General features: G+C 42.0%; 1 protein-coding gene across 1 annotated transcript; it reads right to left on the bottom strand.

Annotated features, from left to right (window-relative positions):
- Positions 1-4,018: 4,018 nt before the first annotated feature.
- Positions 4,019-17,994, bottom strand: LOC119863523 (inducible T-cell costimulator-like). Its single transcript, XM_038422079.2, has 6 exons — positions 17,721-17,994; positions 10,676-10,717; positions 9,303-9,641; positions 7,479-7,591; positions 6,651-6,741; positions 4,019-6,094 (listed from the first exon to the last, which is right to left on the bottom strand). The coding sequence occupies exons 1-5, from the start codon at positions 17,776-17,778 to the stop codon at positions 6,652-6,654; spliced, it is 642 nt and encodes a 213-aa protein (XP_038278007.1). The 5' UTR covers positions 17,779-17,994; the 3' UTR covers positions 4,019-6,094; position 6,651.
- Between the last annotated feature and the right edge of the window lie 247 nt (positions 17,995-18,241).

Raw genomic sequence — 18,241 nt, 5'->3', positions numbered from 1 at the left:
GCTTGGAGGCTCGAGCTGGTTCTGTGTTATACTATTAAGAGGGACCTCCCTGGATATTGACCCCAGCCCTTGCTGCTGCTGCCTGGCAGAAGGGTTACATAACACCACCTCTTTAGTAAGATTGAGTTCTGCCTAGTTTGCTTGCCAGTTCTAAATTTCCATTTCAAGTGTTTACTTAATTTCCGGTGTCCTAGTTGTATCTAGACAATACTTAGCTAAAGGTATCTAGGGGAAGATGTAAAGGTGAACCCCTGTATCAACTTAGAGTTTAAATAATGTGGGTGGGGTTCTCAGTAAAAAGCAAGAATAAAAGCTTCTTTCTGACACTGGATCTTTAGTTCTTCTTTCGTCATGTACAACAAATGGACTTGGTTTTTTACCAGTGCTATTGTCACTGAGGCAACTGCTGGAAAATTCAGCTTGATTCTGCTGGAATTTCAGACTAGACATCTTCAGTCTCTCAAATGCTGTCCTCCTGGATGCTACTTAGGCATTACGTATACAGCTATCTGATCTGGAAGAGCATTCCAGAGTAGAACTGGTTGAAATTTTTCATTCAAAACACTTTTTCAGCCTCTTTTCCAAAACTAAAAACTTTCACAGAAAGGCTTCCACTTTTTTCAAATTTTTGTTTTTCATAAAGACCAAAACGTTAGCCTCCCACCTTCTCTTTTTCTTTGATTCCTTCTTGTCACTGAATACAATCAAACGAGTGATGTCTAGGAGGTTATTTTCTCCATCTTTTCATTTTTCCTCTTGCCACTCTAACTTTTTAAAACTTCCTCAACTGTGGAAAAGTTAGTGGCAAAAGGAAATATGGCCCTGTTTCATTTTATTGCACTCACAGGAAAAAAGGGGGAAGTGTGTGTGTCTGTGGGAGGGAAACCAAAAATTCAAAACACTTCCAAAAATATTACATGAAAAAATTCAAAGTAACAAAAATTGTTCCTTTTCAAACTCCATAAAATGGAAACAACTTCAAAATTCTGAAACATGTTTGTAATCTCTCCACATATCTTAACCATCTCTACTCCTTAGCCCATCTCTTTTTTGACTGAGACCCTGTGTGGGGATTGTCATGATTACTGGGCAAGATTCACCATTGGGATTCTCATCAAGTGCACCCCAACATGTCAGATCTCAGTCCTTCAGCTCTCGGGGGGCAGGAATTCTGCAATTCACTCCCTCTTAGACTAGCACCTGAGTACAGCCCCTTGGGGACCAACCATGACTACTTCAGCAGATAAATCTCTGCTCTTGACTTCTCTCCATGGGCTGTAATAGTAGTTAATGCAATAACCACACAGCTTTCTCAAACAGCATTGTTTAATATTAACTGCAGGACTACAGCATTCAGAGACATGGGTTAACATCTTTAAAAGAGGCCTAAGCATATGGATCTTACGTAGGCCAGGTCTACACTACAGACTTATATCGGTATAACTACATCACTCAGGGATGTGAAAAACCCACCCCCTGAGTGACCTAGCTACACCAACCTAATCCCCCAACCTCCCATTGTAGACGGTGAGTTATCCCGTCGACATAGCTACCACCTTTCAGGAAGGTGGATTAACTAGGCATAGGAGCATCTTCATTAAGCACTACAGCTGCACATGAAGACAAGCCCTTAGACTTTTAGCTCCTCCTGGTCTAGATACCTAGGCTATGTCTACACTAGAGAGCTTACAGCTGCACTGATGCAGGGACACTGCTATAAGATCTCTCCTGTAGCTGCATCTCCCGCCAGCCTAGTGCTGTGCATACTAGCACTTATGCTGGCGTAACGATGTCGCTCGGAGGATGTGTTGCTCAGGGGTGTGAAAAATAGAAGTTTGGCCAACATAAGGGGGTAGTGTAGACAAGGCCCTAGGCATTGCTTAGAAAGACATGGCCTGCAGCTCTTACTTTTCCCCCAGTTTGTGTGCCAGCCTCCCAGCATGCTGACCTAACCACTCACCCTTCCCCTTTCTGCCAAGGGCACCTTTTAATCAGTCATGGTCTTTTGATCTTTTGTGTGTTGGACTTAAAAAAAAACAAAAACACGTCCTAGCAGTGTTGTTAGCCCCAGGAAGTAACACCTGCCAGTGATCGCCCCAATGTTCTCTTAGCTGCTTTGAAAGTGCGTACCTGTGACTGTTTTTTCTCATCATCCTAGCTTCCTTTCCTAGGCCAGCCACCAGCTGTGGTTTTAATATTCATAACAATAAAGCCATGGGAGGCACATGAACACCCCCTTTGGGGAGGCTAGGTCCCAGGCCCCCCTGCTTCTGCTCAAGACCATGTCCCGAGCCTGCCCCCCGCCACTGCAGCCAGAGGAGCCCTGGCTGGGCCACCCTGGGCTGCTAGCCAGCCCGAGCCCCAAGCTCCAGGTCGTCAGCCAGAGTTGAGCCTAGCTGGTTTCTGGGGCAAGGAGAGTGAAGAGGGAGGCAGCGGGCAATCTCACAGGGTGGGGGGGGGTGGAGGTGAGGGAGGGATGCAGCAAGTGATGGGGACCTCTGGAGAGGGGCATGTGACACTGCACCCCATATTCATAGTGATATTATGTTATGTATTTTATGCAAGGTAAGTCATGTGAGGTGTCACTGGAGAAGTTATGATTTGATTAATATGATTATCCTATTTGTATGCAGGTATCATTTTTCTATCTGAAGTTATAAATAGTGACTATGTATCTGTACTTCAAATGTAGTTACACCTGGATAATGCCCACTAGACAAGATGCTTCTAGTCTAGACAGCTGGTTGTGAAGGGCCTATTCATGGTAATGGGCCATTAGGAAAAACAATAGGCCTTGGGAGAATCTTATCCTCCACCTGGTGAGCTTTCCTTAGAAGGCTACAGACAGCCTGTTAGTAATGGCTGCTATGACTCTACAAGGACATGTGACCAGGCCACATGATGCTGGACTCCATCTTGGGATGTCAGTATTTTTCCACAAAGTGGTCTGGGAATCAAACTTTGAAACAAAGAGTTCCTGCCATATGCTAAAGCTATATAAGGCAGGGAGTGACATCAGGGTTCTTCACTCCCAATACAAGAAGACTCCTGGAAACATCTGAGGATCAAAGACTGAACTGGGGGAAGTGTTGGATCCAGGCTAAAGGGATTTCTAGCCTATATATGAAACACCTGGGGATTCCAAACTGCAAAGCAAGTGTAGCTTGTGCCTTAAGAATCTACAAATCTGCCTGTACCATCAGTTAGGGTGAGAATCTGCTATTCATATCCAATCTAGTACATTAAGCTTAGGTTGCGTTTTTGTTTGTTTGCTAGGTAATCCTCTTAGATGTGTTTGCTATCCCTTATAATCTCTTAAATTCTATCTTTTGTAGTTAATAAATTTATTTTATGTTTTAATCCAAACCAGTGAGCTTTGACTGGAGTGCTTGTGGAAAATCTCTACTTGCTTACCACAAGTGTGTATTGCTCTCTTCACATTGAGGGAGAGGTGGACCGGGTGTTTAAACCCATATACTGGCCAGATTTGACCAAGGCAGGGGTCCAAGGCTGGGAAGCTGATGGTTAGAGAGCCTGCGTGTAACTGCAGCTGGGTATGTCCCTAGCTGCGTGAATGCTGGTGAAAGTGCAGGCTGGAGGGCTTGGCAGCTTGTCACAGCAGCACTGTGTGAGAGGGAGCCCAGGCCTGTGGGTCAGGGGGCTCAGTGGTACCACTGTTCCAGGTTAAAACCCGGGTGGAACCTGTCACGGGGGTGGAGTGGAGAGGACTGAGTAGGGACTCAACAGCCAGTGGTGTGTGGGGGTGTCAGGGAGGGCAAGGGACAGGCGTAGGCAAGGACACCACGGCCCAGGTCTCCTGCAGCAGGTCAGCAGCAGCTGCACCAGGCCCTGGCCTATTACACCTGTCACCCATAAATAAAGCACATCTCCCAGTTCATCGCAGGGATAAACTGCAAACACCCTCTTCCCTTTTCTACGCCTCTTACGGGTTGAGGGGTTTCTTTCCTCAGGATGGTGTGCGTGAAGTTTCCCAAACAGTCTAAGAGCCATGTGGTGGAATAAAAACCAGATTTATTAAGAGCAGAGAGATCTCATACAAAACAAAGAAATGGTCTAGTCTAAAACTTTGCTAAGCTCATCAAGAGAGGCTCGTCTCTGTAACAGGGCGTGAAAATGTGACATTTCTAGAACTCGACTATTTTTTTTTTTACCTGAGCCACTTGGGGCAGACCCACACCTTGTCTATTATCAGAAAACACCTCAGAGACAACCTCCGGTCTCTGTACCTTTCCTTTGGGAACTTGCTGTTTCATGAGATTCCTTCTCAGTCTAGTAATGGGTTCCTTTGGACTCTCACAGGTGTCATACAGGGCTGTCATAGTCAGCACATCTCACAGGTTTGTAAGAGCCTGGGATTGTTTAGCATCTTTCATCAGTAGATCTTCAAGTGGTTTACCAAGGAAGGCAGTATCATTATCTCCTTTGTACAGAAAAGGGAAGTCCTGAGGTCACCTGGCAGGCCAGTAGCAGAGCCAGCACTAGCACCCAGACCCAAGTTCTGTAGTGTAGTGCTCTAGCCACAGATGTTCTGGTTTGCTATTTTATTATTAATTCATTATTTGTTGCTTCTCTTTGCCTCCATATACTTGTCTGAAGGTAGGTCAGCTCAGCTGGAGACTTTCAGCCCTTGTCTGCAAAACCACCTCATTCAGGGTCTGTTGTTGTGGAGAAGCCCTTCTGAGATACTAACTGCCCTACTTTCTAAGGTTAACTGTCCCTGATCGCAGAAGCCGCCTGGTTTTCTGTCTGATAGAGAACGGAAGTATTTCTTACCAGTATTTCTGCTCCGTATATGAATCAGAGACACTGGTTTTAATATGATGCTCTAATTTTAGAGTAATTGAACAGTAATGTGCTGTGCACTGCCTGGCAAGATATTCAGGTTTTATTCCCTGTGGGCCATTTTAAGGCATGGTATCGACAGACTCTGAAGGTGATCGAGGCTTTGAGCTGCTCTAGGAATGTGAAGTACTGGTAACCTCCGACCCCTGTGGGGAAATGATAAAGGTCTGATGCAAAGCCACAAAAGCCAGATAGTGCCAAGTTAAGACTGAAACTTCATCTTTCTCTCCTTCTAGGTGATGGACTCTTGAATATTCTGGTTTTTCGTACCTTAACATGTATGTGCTGTAATACAGATAAATAAAGGGATGGGATAAGGAGGCTGTGCCTTGCTTTCTCATGTAGAGACTGATCCTGCAGCCCTTACTTATGTAATTAAAAGCCGCAGTCTTGGGATTTTAATATACAATATGTATACTGGAAGAATTTTGTTCTTCTAGGAAAAAACTCTGTAATTTCCCTAGCTCTACATGGAAAAGAGGATCCCTGCAGTGTGGGTTGTGAAGATGTAGTGAGAATCCAAAATACTTAAAAAAAAAAAAAGATTCTAGATGACACTAGAAAGTACATTATACTCTCCTTCCATTGTTTCTCTATTGTCTGGAGTCCTAATCCAAGGGAGGAGGAGTGGGGGGGGGGGGTGAAGAGAGAGAGATAGTGTGTGTGTGTTTGTGTGTGTGTGTGTACACTAAAGTATCCTAGTGTGGAGCTGTTAAGAAGTTTGAAGACCAATCTTGCTAAATTGTCCATAAAAAAGCAGTAATATATGCAGTAAAATGGCTGCTGTTGCTGGCCATGCTGCTGGAGTTGGCTGTGGAGGTAGTTAGTTTTTGTTTTTTCCAGTGGGAGATATCATAGAAGAAACCTTCTGCAGAAGGTATAATATAATCGCTCTATGCAGCACTGCAACAATATCCTTGGCAAGGAAACATTCTACATCTTTCAACTACAAAGTGTGGTGTGGAGTTTTTTTTGTTTTTTTTTATGTTGTCACACTGGATGTGCAGTCAATGGATTTGGCCATGCCCAAATTAACACAGAATATCTAAAGCAAAACACGACTGGAAGCTCTGGACTCTAGAGCTAACATCTCATTGTTGAGCAGATCAGTATCGTGTGAGTTCAGTCTGGGAAAACCTCTTTGGCTGTGAAACTGACATTTCACGTGGCCAGAGGCTGAAGGTGCCAGGGAACTTCCTGTGCCACAGGTGACCTACTTGCAAGTTCACACCTGTAACAGAAATTAAGAATTTGTTGTAAACAAGCCTGAATCACTCCAGCTTCTAGCTCTGCTCCCCTTCTAACTTGTGGCTGATTTTCTATATAAGGGTCCAAGTCAGGCAAAAGCTCCTGACACCCTCCCACACCTGAGCCAACAGCCAGAGTCTGGCTTTTATTATAATGATCCAAAGTTTGATAAGCAGATGTACTTAGAGCTGAACTAGATGCACTTTCCCAGAGCCATTTTGGGAAAGATGTGGTATCACAAGAGTCTGAATCAATTGAAGCGTCACATCAGTTCCTCATTCTTGAAGTTATTACATTGCCCTATTCTGAAGCACTAACATTTCTGGGGACTGGTCCGTTATTCTGATCTGTAAGCTCTTTGGGGATCTTGCTTTTAGTTTGCCATTCCTGTTGGATGGCACTATGTACCCAGATAAATTATAACAATTTATAACACAGCCCTCCTAAAGTCAGTTGGAGGCAGATCAGGCCAATCCTTCCCCACAGAGAGCCTGTTGCTAACAATGTAAGTCTGATTCAGTAAAAAGACATAGTACAACCTTAAAATGCTGGTTTTCTAGCTGCATTCACTGCTGCCATGGGCATATATTCACTGTTGAACTCATGGGAGCTGGATTCACATTGCGTTGTCTGCAAAGAAAATGCCCTGAATTTAGTTGATAGTCTCTCACCCCCATTTACTCTCTTGCCTTTGTCCTTTTAATAGGGTGATTTAATCTCACTCTGCTGCCAATGGATAATAACGTCGGAGGCAGCTGGTGTTCGCCTCCAAACTTCACAAATTGGAAGAGGAAAGCAGACTCTGTTCAACAAAACTCTCTTCTTCTGTGGCTGTTCCGTCCTTTTGTTTTTAAGAGGTTTTGCTCTGGGACAGAGCTGGAATTCTCCAGTAATTTTGTTTCCCCTCTTGAAGAAAATAATCAAATGAATTGCTTCCCAAGGTATTTTTGCTGGCCTGTGCAGAGTTGCTCCTTCTTCCTGTGGCTCCAGGCCTTTAAATCAATAGGCTAGTCTGACTTGGAAAAATTAAAACTGAGCTGCTGTCCCTGATGACTGAATTCCACATCATTGAAACACTTAACACATGTTATGCATGTCTCTGTAACAGACCCCTGAGTGAGAAAGTTGCAGTACTGTAAAGTGGCAGTGTAGATAATGCACTCCCCTCGTGGAGGTGGTTGGTTTTTGTTTTTTTTTTTAGTACTGAGAAAGCTCTCCTAGCACTGGTGCCGTGACTACACAGCCACATTAAAGCGCTGCTGCAGAAGGGCTTTAAAGTTGCTAGTGAAGATGTACCCTAAATCTCATGAAATGAGGCCCTCAATGTATCCACTTTGGACCTAGGACTGTGTATGGAAATTGCTTACCTTCTTTCTTAAGCAACAGGCTACTATGCAGCAGATACAGGAAACCACGGAAAATGCAGTGATCCCAATAAGCATCCATGACGTCATTTCTGATACAAAGCAGGCTTCTGAGTCTTGACCATATTTAAAAAACAAAAAAAATCACTGAGGATTAGCAATATAAATTCTCCCACACACACACACGCACGCACTTTGTGTAGGTGAGATCAATGCTTAGAGTGGTCTGAAAGAAGTGTGTGCCGAGGTTGGGGTGGGGAGGGAGAATCATTTTCCAGCTTCGGTAAGATAGTGGTCCAGCTGGCTTTTAAAATTTTTTTTTCCAGGTTCACAACCCCATGCATTTTAAGTAGTGGGGAAAATGGCAGAAGTCAGTGTTTTGAGAGGGCTCTAAATGATGTGAATGGACTCAAAGTCACACTGAGCATTAGGCAGAATGCAGCAATGGTCCAGAGTTTGTGTGAGGAAGTAGTGAAAGAGGCATCGAGGCTAGTATTGGTGACAGAGTGGAGGGGGCAAAGGACAATCTGAAAGGAGACCAGGGCTGCATCATGGATGGGCCTAGAAGGCCCAAACCAGACTGCGTATTAATTTAATGAGTAGCACAATGGGGAGTCAGTGGTCCAAAGGACTGGTGAGAGAAAAGAATTTGGAAGCAACATTTTGGATGAAATGGAGAGAGGCAAAATTAGAGACCCGAGGAGAGTGAAGTAGTCAAGGCATGAGATGACTAGGCCATGGCTGAGAAATCTGACTGCCCAGACACCAAGGAAGGGGTAGCTTTTGGAAATGTTATGCAAGAGATTTGGATTTGGATCATAGATTAATATATTTTTAAGGTCAGAAGGAACCACTAGATCATCAGGTCTGACAAAACATGGGCCATTGAATTTCATGGTTACCCTGGTATTCCCCAGATGCTGTGGGAGGGAATATACAGAAGGAGAAGAGAGGGAAAACTGGGAGGATGGTTTTATGATCCATCCTAACAGAGAACAAAGGCAAGGGCTTGGGCAGATAGATTATAAACTTGCTCAGATGGAGGAGAGACACTTGCAAACCAGCCAGGATGAGATATCACAGACACAATGAATGGCAACTCAGAAGATGATTGATGTTTGTTCGGTACCCATGGGAGGTGCAGTCATAGCCCCTTTCAGGTAGACAGTAAAATGTCCTTTAGATTTTGATAGACTGTCCCAAGTTACTTAACAGACCTAGGTCCTGATTCAAAGAGGTGAGCAGCATATTCCCATTAGCTCCAATGGGAGATGTGAGTGCTCAGCACGTCTCTAGAGCAGGCCATAAGTTAGCTTTTATGTATTGCTTCTGGTACAGATACTGGTAACAAAGACTTTGCCTGTGACACATGCAGGTAAATCTCAGAATGGATTTTTGTGCCAATCTAGAATTAATTCAAGGTTTGTGTTTGGTATCTTAGAGAAACACTCGGGAGAGGCTAGCTCATTACAAAAGCAGCTTTGCCTCTCCTGGAATTGATACCTCCTTATCAATTATTGGGAGTGGACTACATCCACCCTGGTTGAATTGGCCCTGTCAACACTGGTTCTCCACTTGTGAGGTAACTCCCTTCTCTTCATGTGTCAGTATACTTATGTCTGCATCTGTAATTTTCACTCCATGCATCTGAAGAAGTGGTTTTTTACCCCCGAAAGCTTATGCCCAAATAAATCTGTTAGTCTTTAAGGTACCACCGGCCTCCTTGTTGTTTTTGTGGATACAGACTAACACAGCTACCCCCTGATACTTGACTCTCATTTATATATCTCTAAAGCTAGAGTAAGGAAAGAGGGGCTGTGAACTTACCATGGATATACAAATAGGTTTCATTTACCCTACAGTCTATGTAGGGAGCAGGTAAAAGGATTTCCAGGCAGCAGAGATAAATGCCGGTGTGCTTGCTTTCCAAATTTTTGAGAATGAAGGACGTGCTGTTCCCCGAGTGCACTGGCTCACAGTAGTTGCTCTTAAATTCAGGTATTGCGTTCCCATTCTCCATGTGGATTGCACAGATTTTCTCCCTCTCTTGCCCTTTCAGCAGTGTCATGCTGAATCCAGTAACATTTTTAGGGTCACTGAAGTTGAATTTGAAGATCCCCTTGTGAAATTCAACCATCATCTGAGGATCAGAGACAGTAGGTTGTTCTGCAGAGGAAATAAATAATCTCAAAGTAAATATCAAACCAGGTAAACATAGCTGTAGCACTGAAATCTACTGAAGCGTAGGTCTCTAGCATTGTGTTTTTTGGGGAGTAACCCACAATGAGCATTTCCTTGACAGCGGGAAAGAGAGACAAATATATCCTATATTACTTATGGACACCCTTGAATTCTCTTCTGTTTTGTTGCTGGGCACATTTAATGTTCAGATGGTGAAACAAGGGGTAAAATAGCTTGTGAAGATGCTACTGAACACGTGCACTAACCCAGGGTAAGCTGGTGTAGGTCACTGTTAGTGTTTAGATACTGCATACTAGTTATTTGTATTATGGTAGTGCCTAGAGACCCCACTGAACCCAGCATTGTGTAGACACAGTTTTTCCTGCCCTAAAGAGTTCATACTGTAAATAGACAAGACAGACAAAGAGTGGGAGAAGATGATCCTATTTTTCTTTTACAGATGGGTAAGTGAGGCATAAAGATTTACCCAAGGTTGCAAAGCAGTAGAATTGAATACAAATCTCCTATGTGCCGGTTCAGTGGCTTATTCACAAAACCATCCTTCCTCTATGCAATTGCTATGAAATTGGACCCTAATAATTGACATGGTTATATCTCCTATAATTTGAAGCTTGCTGGAGTAGGGGGAAGGAATGTCACCCCATGCTCACTTGCACCAACCAAAATCCACATCCACTCTGGCTGCAAGTGCTCACAAAAATCCCTGAGAAGAGAAGCCATCACCTCAAATGCAGCAAAAATTACTCCAAATTTTTTTTGAGAAGTCAATTAAAACACCTGACTGAGGATCCCCTGGTACCTCCCAGTTTGGCTTTTGTAGGAGTCAGCAGCTAACCGAACTGGAAAACCCTTTGGGAAGATGCATGAATTGCAATGTCCCTTGTAAAGAAGGACATGTTTCCATTTCAAGAACCACTGTATTGTGATGCAAAAAAATATTTACAGCCCTCAAGACAATTTATGGAAATATTAGATGTTGTTTTAAAAATGGCTCTTACCTATATTTTTGCATAGTTGACGTGACAAACAGCTATCAGTTCCTGAAAAATAAAATGTAATTTCTGTTTAAAATAACTAAAGGGTCATAATGTGATGTTTAGATAATGATGTCACCATCTTGTGCTAAAAAATAAAATCCTACAATGCAATAAAATCATTGCAAAACATTAACATCAGAAGCTAAAGATCATTAATTGATCAGCATTAACATCAATCACATAGCATTCTTTAACTCTCACAACACCCATACAAAGTATTATCTGTATTTTGCAAGTAGAAACTGAAGGTGAAAGTTAAGTAATTTGCCTAAAGCTACAGAGGGAATGTGTGTTAGACAGGATTCAAAATCCGAAGTTATTGGATCATGTACTCAGATGATACTCAAGGCCTTATATTTCTCTTATCAGGGCTCCTAAGATCAGAAGGATGCCAGCCAGCCAGATAGAAAAGTCTGACTTTCCACATCAGACGATATTTTCAGTAAGGCTTTCAAAAGTCAGTTGGATTGAAAGACTTGCTTCAAACAACTTTATTTTGCTATGCTAGGGAAATAGAGTGAAAATAGTTAGTTAAGAATTTTAATGAGCCAATATGTTTTGATATTCCAGTATTGTCTAGAGGCCCCAGCCAAACTTAGCCCCTATTGTGCTTGGTGCTGTTCAAAGCTATTGTAAAATACAAATACAAAGAGCTTGCAATCTTGTCCTGATTCTACAAACACACATGTGTATATAATTACACGCTTCAATCTTTGCAAGGTCTGGCCGAGTATGCTCTGTTTCTGAACTCGAGTGGTCTTTCATATTCATGCTTTGTACTTCTTTGAAGTCTTGTTCACCCACTTGCTGCCTGTTAACCAGAGAAGTGCCATAAGCAATTTACCACTCCTGCACCAAGCATTCTTAAACCTCCTTATTAGCAAAGATATCAGAAATGCCAGTTGTTTGTTAGACTAAAAAATCCTTGAAAACCTTAGGGTTTTTTGTCATGTCTATTATACATTATTTTAAAAATTGTTGTATTTTGACAACTAACTTCTTTCCCAATAGTAAAGAGTATTAAGTGTGGGGAGGGGGGTTGAGGCAGAACTTGAAGAAGCAAAGGGCTTCAAGCTTCTCCCTACCTTACTCTCCATTGGACCTTAATGCATCTCCTGAAGAGAGAGAGAGCAAGAACGTATAGTCTAGTGAATGTACAGGGAGTAGGGAGATCTGAGTTCTATGTCCAGTTCTTCCACAGACATGCTGAGTGACCTTGGGCAAGTCCCTCCATTCCTCAGTGTCCTCATAACATAATATGTACATCCCTCGCAGGAGCCCAAAGACACTTATGTTGTTGAATATTTGTAAAATCCTCTGAGGTGTTCAGTTGGCATGTGCTACAGAAACAAAATATTGTTGTCACCCCTGTATGACTGAGTCCACTATGCAGTCTGTTACCTTTGATAGTTCTAATAGTTTGTACCACTTTCAGGGCTATTGCCATGTATGCTGACAGTTAAGATATTGGTGTCCCATTCCCACTGGTGTGGTGATAGGACAGATAGGTAAAACTCCCAGCTGGAGTATAGATGTCTGCTCCAGTGTACGAACTGCAGACCAAAACTTGTTACAAAATAAAGTAACAAATACAGAAAGTGCCAGCACCAAGAGAAAGGATGAACGTTAAAATAATTCTTGCTGCTTTGCATATTCCTAAGTAAAGTTTGATGGGGGTGGAAAGTTGCTGTGATACTGTTAATTATTTTAAGTAACTATTTTGTAAATACTGTCTAATTGTAGGGGCTGTAGTGTGATAGTTAGTTTTAAAATTAGGCACCACATGGACAAATCAGTGGAGGGAAGTAAAAAGTTGAAAATGATCAGATGTAAAGCTTAGTGCTTGCCTCTTATTTTAAATCTGATCTAATATTTTTGAGGAGTATTTAATAATAGTCTGGGGCTCTTTAGATTTGTGGTTCAATTGTTTTGGTTAAATAGGGCCAAATTCTGCTACATTTTCTAACTCTGAATAGCATCTCACTCCACAAATAGCCCCACTGAAGTAAATGGGACTATGCAATTATGTATGCTTAAGTGGGCCACAAGCTTTAAACAGCAGTGACTTTCATCCTAAAAACCCATGTAGCACACTGGCTTAGTGTGGAAACTCCCTAGTGGCTGGTCCACATCGAGGATAGCAAACTAATTTTGCTCCAAACTAATGGAGTTATTCTTTTTGTTCAAGTGGTGGTGATCTGTCTTTTATGATGAGGTGCATAGGTGTCATCCTTGCTGCTGACCAGCAATAGAAATGGTGGAGGAGGGTCATTAAGCGTACAATTCATGTGAGACTGTTGCCAACTGAAGGATGGTTTGTATCTTTCTGGGCCCAGAATTGTAACCACCCACCTTCAAGAAGACTGAGGACTAATAAGATCACTTCACTGAGTAAACATTTTGGTAAATATGATGCAATAATCAGTCTCTGTGGTGAAAATGCGACCAGGCAGTAGTACGGCAAAGAAGGATCTGGGGGTTGAGTGAGTCAACTGTAAATTGAGTAAATTGTATAAGTCAACAATGTGATGCAGTTGCAAAAATGGCTAATATACTGGGGTGTCTTAAAAGGAGTGTTCTAAGACATGAGGAGTAATTGTTCTGCACTGCTGAGCCTTCAGCTGGAGTAGTGTGTCCAGTTTTGGTTGCCACACACTAAGAAACATGGACAAATTCGAGAGAGTCCAGAAGAGGGCAAAAACAATGATAAAATGTTTAGAAAACCTGACCTCTGAGGAAAGACTAAAAAACTGAGCATGTTTAGTTTTGAGAAAAGACGACAAGGGGGAGGATGCTGCTCCTTGTCCTATGCTCTGTAGACCAGATACAAGCTAAATCTGCAGCAAGGAAGAGTTAGGTTAGATATTAGGAAAATCTTTCTATTTATAAGGATAGTTAGGTATTGGAATAGGTTACCAAGGGAGGTTAGGGAGTCCCTCACATTGGGTGGTTTTAAGAACAAGTTAGACAGATTCCTGCCAGGGATGGTCTAGGTATACATGGTCCTGCCTCAGCATGGAGTAGATGACTTCTCGAGGTCCTTTCCAACCTTACCTTAATGATTCTGTGATGATCGCAGCATAAAGAGAGCAACTCCTGTGAATGAGGTTTTAATGATGTATAAGAGAACAACAAAAGATCACCATTTTCTCAAGCATACTTCATGAGCCCAAGTTACCTTTGCCACTGAAAGCTGTGTTTTTCCTTGCCAAAATGGAGACTGTCATGAAGTATTGCAAAAATGTCTCTGAAATTTGCGAGATGATTAATATAGAAATTGTAGTGAATACTGTTTTCTAACTACTAGGTAGTATTGGGTGGAAATGAATTCCAAACTGTGCGAACCTCTGAACCTTTAAAGTTCTTGCCAGTAGCTAGCGGTTGCTTCTGCTGTCTTCACTATCCCAAATGTGCAGCTTTAACAGGTGATACAGCTTTGCAAAATCCTATTCACCCAATCACCTGGAATGGGTAACACTTCTGACAGGCCAGTACAACATCATAAGCTTTTTCATTATCATCAGTCATTGTGGAGAGAGGCAGACAAGGAGATTTTTGTGTCCACACGGATAACTTTTCCTACTTCCAAGACTGGATGTTACTTCTGGGACCCCATCAATCGTGGATAGTAACTAGCTAGATACGCTTGTGATGTCGCTCCCTAACATACATGTAGATGTTGTGATGGGTGGGATGTATAAGCACTGTTTTTTATACAGAGTGCAAAACGCCCTCTTTCTATTCTGTATTAAAGCATTTGGAATGATGCCATCTTTAAGGTTGTATTTTTTTCATTAAAATCAGGCTGACGTAATGCAATAGCAATAAAAAGACTGTGGCAGGGGTTAAAATCTCACAAGGAGGTGTAACTCTGGACTTTAAGTGGAGGTTCTCCTGGTTTAAGGAAAAGGAGACTCAGGCCACTTATATTTCTGGTTGCAATGGGGGACTGACGGGTACAGGCATGTGTGTGCGCACATGCGTGCACAAGCTATGTTGGCTTCCATGAGAGATTAAATTATGTTTCTAACTCAGTCCGGCCAACATGCTTCCTGAGTTAGAGCATCTTCTTGAGCAACTTCAGTAGAGTCAGTGGTGGGGTCTCATGGATTTCTGCACTAGTGGTGGTTGGATGGCCAGTGACCAATAGGTGTTTTATTTGCCAGCTGGCTACCAGCTGCTACTAGCTTTCAAACTGGTCCGTGACTCAATGCCATTTGCAAACAGCCCAGGTAAAATCGCATCTGGCCATAACAGACTTAAAAAAATAAAATAAAGTTTAACCCTCATTTTGAAACTTGGAGTTGAGGGTGGGATGGCTGGGTGGGAATAGTCTTGGACTGTTGGGCGGGGGTGAGGGCGTTTTTGTTCTGTGGTTTAACTCTCAGAACAGAGCTTTACTTGTAACATACTCATGAAAGTCACCAACACAATCTCAGCTGCATGTGTTTGCTGCTGAAGATGAGCTTGGATTATTTTTTTTCTTCAGTAGCATAAAGAAAATAACTACAGTTTTAAGTCACTGTAGCACTGACCCTTCCAGCCATTCTAAGCCGATGCACTCTGAACTAAGTTAAGCCATTCACATGTCTGAAGCTAAGTATGTGCACAAGTCTTTGTAGAATCAGGGCCCAGACTCAAAGAGCAGAGCTATCCGACAGGAAAAAAGGTGTTGGCCACAGATATACTACTTGCCTGTCTATGCTATAGGATAAATATAAATATTATGGTGGTCCCTATTAAAATGTCAGTATTTGCCATTCAGTACCTCCACCCTAGTATCTGAGATGAGTATGGTTTCTCCCTACGCTGATAATAGGAGGTTTCTGTTGTAACCCATGATAACAGTTGGCAAACATTAACTTTTTTAAATGGCTACATGAAAAATATAGAATAGACAACTGTCCACAGCCAGAACCCCACCACTGTCTGATCTGCAGCCCTATGGCAGTGTAACCATGACCTTTAGACAGGCAGTTTACTAATATGGAATCTCTTGGAGATTTTGCAGAGAAATGTGCAAGGGAAATTTGTTTGAGGGAGAAATTCAAAAGGGACCAATGTAAAGCCCTTTCAAGGTAAACTAAATGAATACAAAAAAAACTCACTTCAGATTGAAGGCCTGATGTTTTCGTTTTCTCCATTTAGTCCCTATTTCTGCATGCCTTATGAAGACCAAATTCCATTTAAATGAAGTCAATAGAAGTCTGGGTAGGGACTGGAACCTGAGGCTGCACATTCTCATAGTGATTTCTTTATCAAGATTATGCCACAAAGTCGCAAAGACCAAAATAAATTTTAATTTACATGGCACAGTTTCTGATTGGAAATATATCCATAGATCAGGGCTAGGGCCTGCAAATTTGCAGGCATTTTTGTTAAAATGCTGCTATGTTTTTCCTACTGAAATTCTGCTAAAATGCTTGGAAATAGTATTTCATGGGGTAACATATTCCATAAATTCTTTGCATCCTTGTTGAGATACTCTAAACCAAATAGCCCCTTATTTCACCCGGTCTTGTCAGTTTTAATAATAATAGTAAATAATTACCGTGAAATTGTTGAAAGCAATGTAGAAAAACATTTCCTGTGAGATTTCATTTTTTCCCCTCAGAGGAGCTTTTGAAATCACCCTCTTTTCTCTCCCTTTGTTCCTCCTTTCCCCCTGATTCCCAGCTTGAGCGTCAAAAAAATGCCAGTGTCTGAGAGAACATTCATTTGCAGTCTCATTCTTTTCGTATGAAATGTCCTTTCCAATGAGTCCGACTACACTGGATAAAGCATGTTAGCTGGATGTTTCTGCTAAAATGGAAGTGGTTAGTATTGATGTTTGGTTTTCTTTAATAGCTTTTCAAGTTAACTCCTCATTGAGACAAGGGCCAGCTCACACACTACTTGAGATAATGAAATCATCACTCCTCTGAAGTCAATCGGAGTTTTGCCATTGCATTCCATAAGGCCAGGACTTCATCCATTCTTTTGATATGCCAGTTTGATGGCCTAGGATGCCGGCACTACATTAGATAACATTCTGAAGCTTTTTTACTTAAATAAAAACCCTGGAAGTACTGAAATTCCACAGAGACTTTAAACCTACTTTATATCACTGGAATTTCTGTACCACATATTTCCAATGGCCCTAGGCATGACCTTCAAAGGAAAAAATTTAAATGGGGCTTAGTAATAATACCCACCAAATCCCAAACTTCAGAGTATTGTTACTTAGGACAAATCACACTAAATCCTACAACAGTATGTAGGTTAATGAGATTTCTTCTTTTAATCAAATATTGACTGAATTTCTGCACTGGAATAGTATGTAATGGAAAGTGGGTTTCAGAGAAGTTAAAAGGAAGCGAGCTGTGGCATTATACTTTGCAGACTACAATGCTGTGATAGGGTACTGAATCCCATAAAATGCATCATCAGTGTTATGGTCATGGTCAGATCGATGGCATCACCCAGGGCTCCTTGTAAATCACTCTGCATTTCCATCCTGCAATATAAATTACCTAAACCACTTCTTCAGCCCATATATGTTTTCCAAGTTAAAAGAATTCCCCTCCTAAACATGACTCCTCCTTGAAATCAATAGCTCAGTATGGATCTCCTTATACAGGCACCTGGTGCACTTTTACATTTCTAATAGATTATGCTTCTAATAGATTATGTTCAATAAGGGAAGATGGCTACACTAGCTATATCTGAAAGGTAACTGGCTGTTTACATTTTTCACTTGTCCACTTGGAAAGTGCATATTTGTGTGTGTCTCAAAGACAGCGCAAATGTTCTGTGCTGGCACAAATTCAGCTCAGACCAACCTCTTGGGTGGTGGTCAGGTTGAGGCTGACATCTTTCCTCTTGGCAACTATTTTTCTTAACTGCTTCTGTTCCCACCCCCAACCCCATCCTGACTGTCATTCCCCATTTACACATCTGGTCATTGTGTGTCTTAAATGCCTTATGGATGATTATTGTAAGAAGCAAAACCCCAAACGCCACTTACCATAGAGGGATTCCAACTGAAAGCAGAGGAGACAGAACGTTAAAACTCCTGACTTCATACTTGTCTGACACAGACACCAGCCCCAGCCGTCTGTCTTAAGTTTTCAAAACTGAGGGAGAATTCACGTTATTGCCCCTTTCTTAGAAAAGGAAGTGGTTTTGTGGGCAATGCGTGGAATTATACAATAAATAAAAGGGATCTTTTATTTAAAATAACCCATAGCAACATTATCGCTATGTCAGCAGGGGTTTTGCTATTACATGCGTCTGTGTGTGGGGGGGTGTCTGTGTTTTTTGTTTAATTTTCCCCTAGCTCAGTCTTTCTTTCATCTTCCCAGCATCGATAGTATCTGTGTCATTAGTTTACCTCATAGAATATAGGCCACCTTCGATATTCACTTTCACGAGTGGCTACTTCTGGCTTAATCCATCCCCTGCATGCACCACCATCACCTATCTAGTATGTGTCTTGCAAATAACCAGTGGCTAGCAAACCTGTTCTGACATAAATTTGTTTTGGTT

The sequence above is a fragment of the Dermochelys coriacea genome, chromosome 11 (assembly GCF_009764565.3).
Source record: "Dermochelys coriacea isolate rDerCor1 chromosome 11, rDerCor1.pri.v4, whole genome shotgun sequence".
Lineage (NCBI taxonomy): Eukaryota > Metazoa > Chordata > Testudines > Dermochelyidae > Dermochelys > Dermochelys coriacea.
The sequence above is the reverse complement of the archived record's forward strand: the minus strand, read 5'-3'. Positions and strand labels throughout refer to the sequence as shown.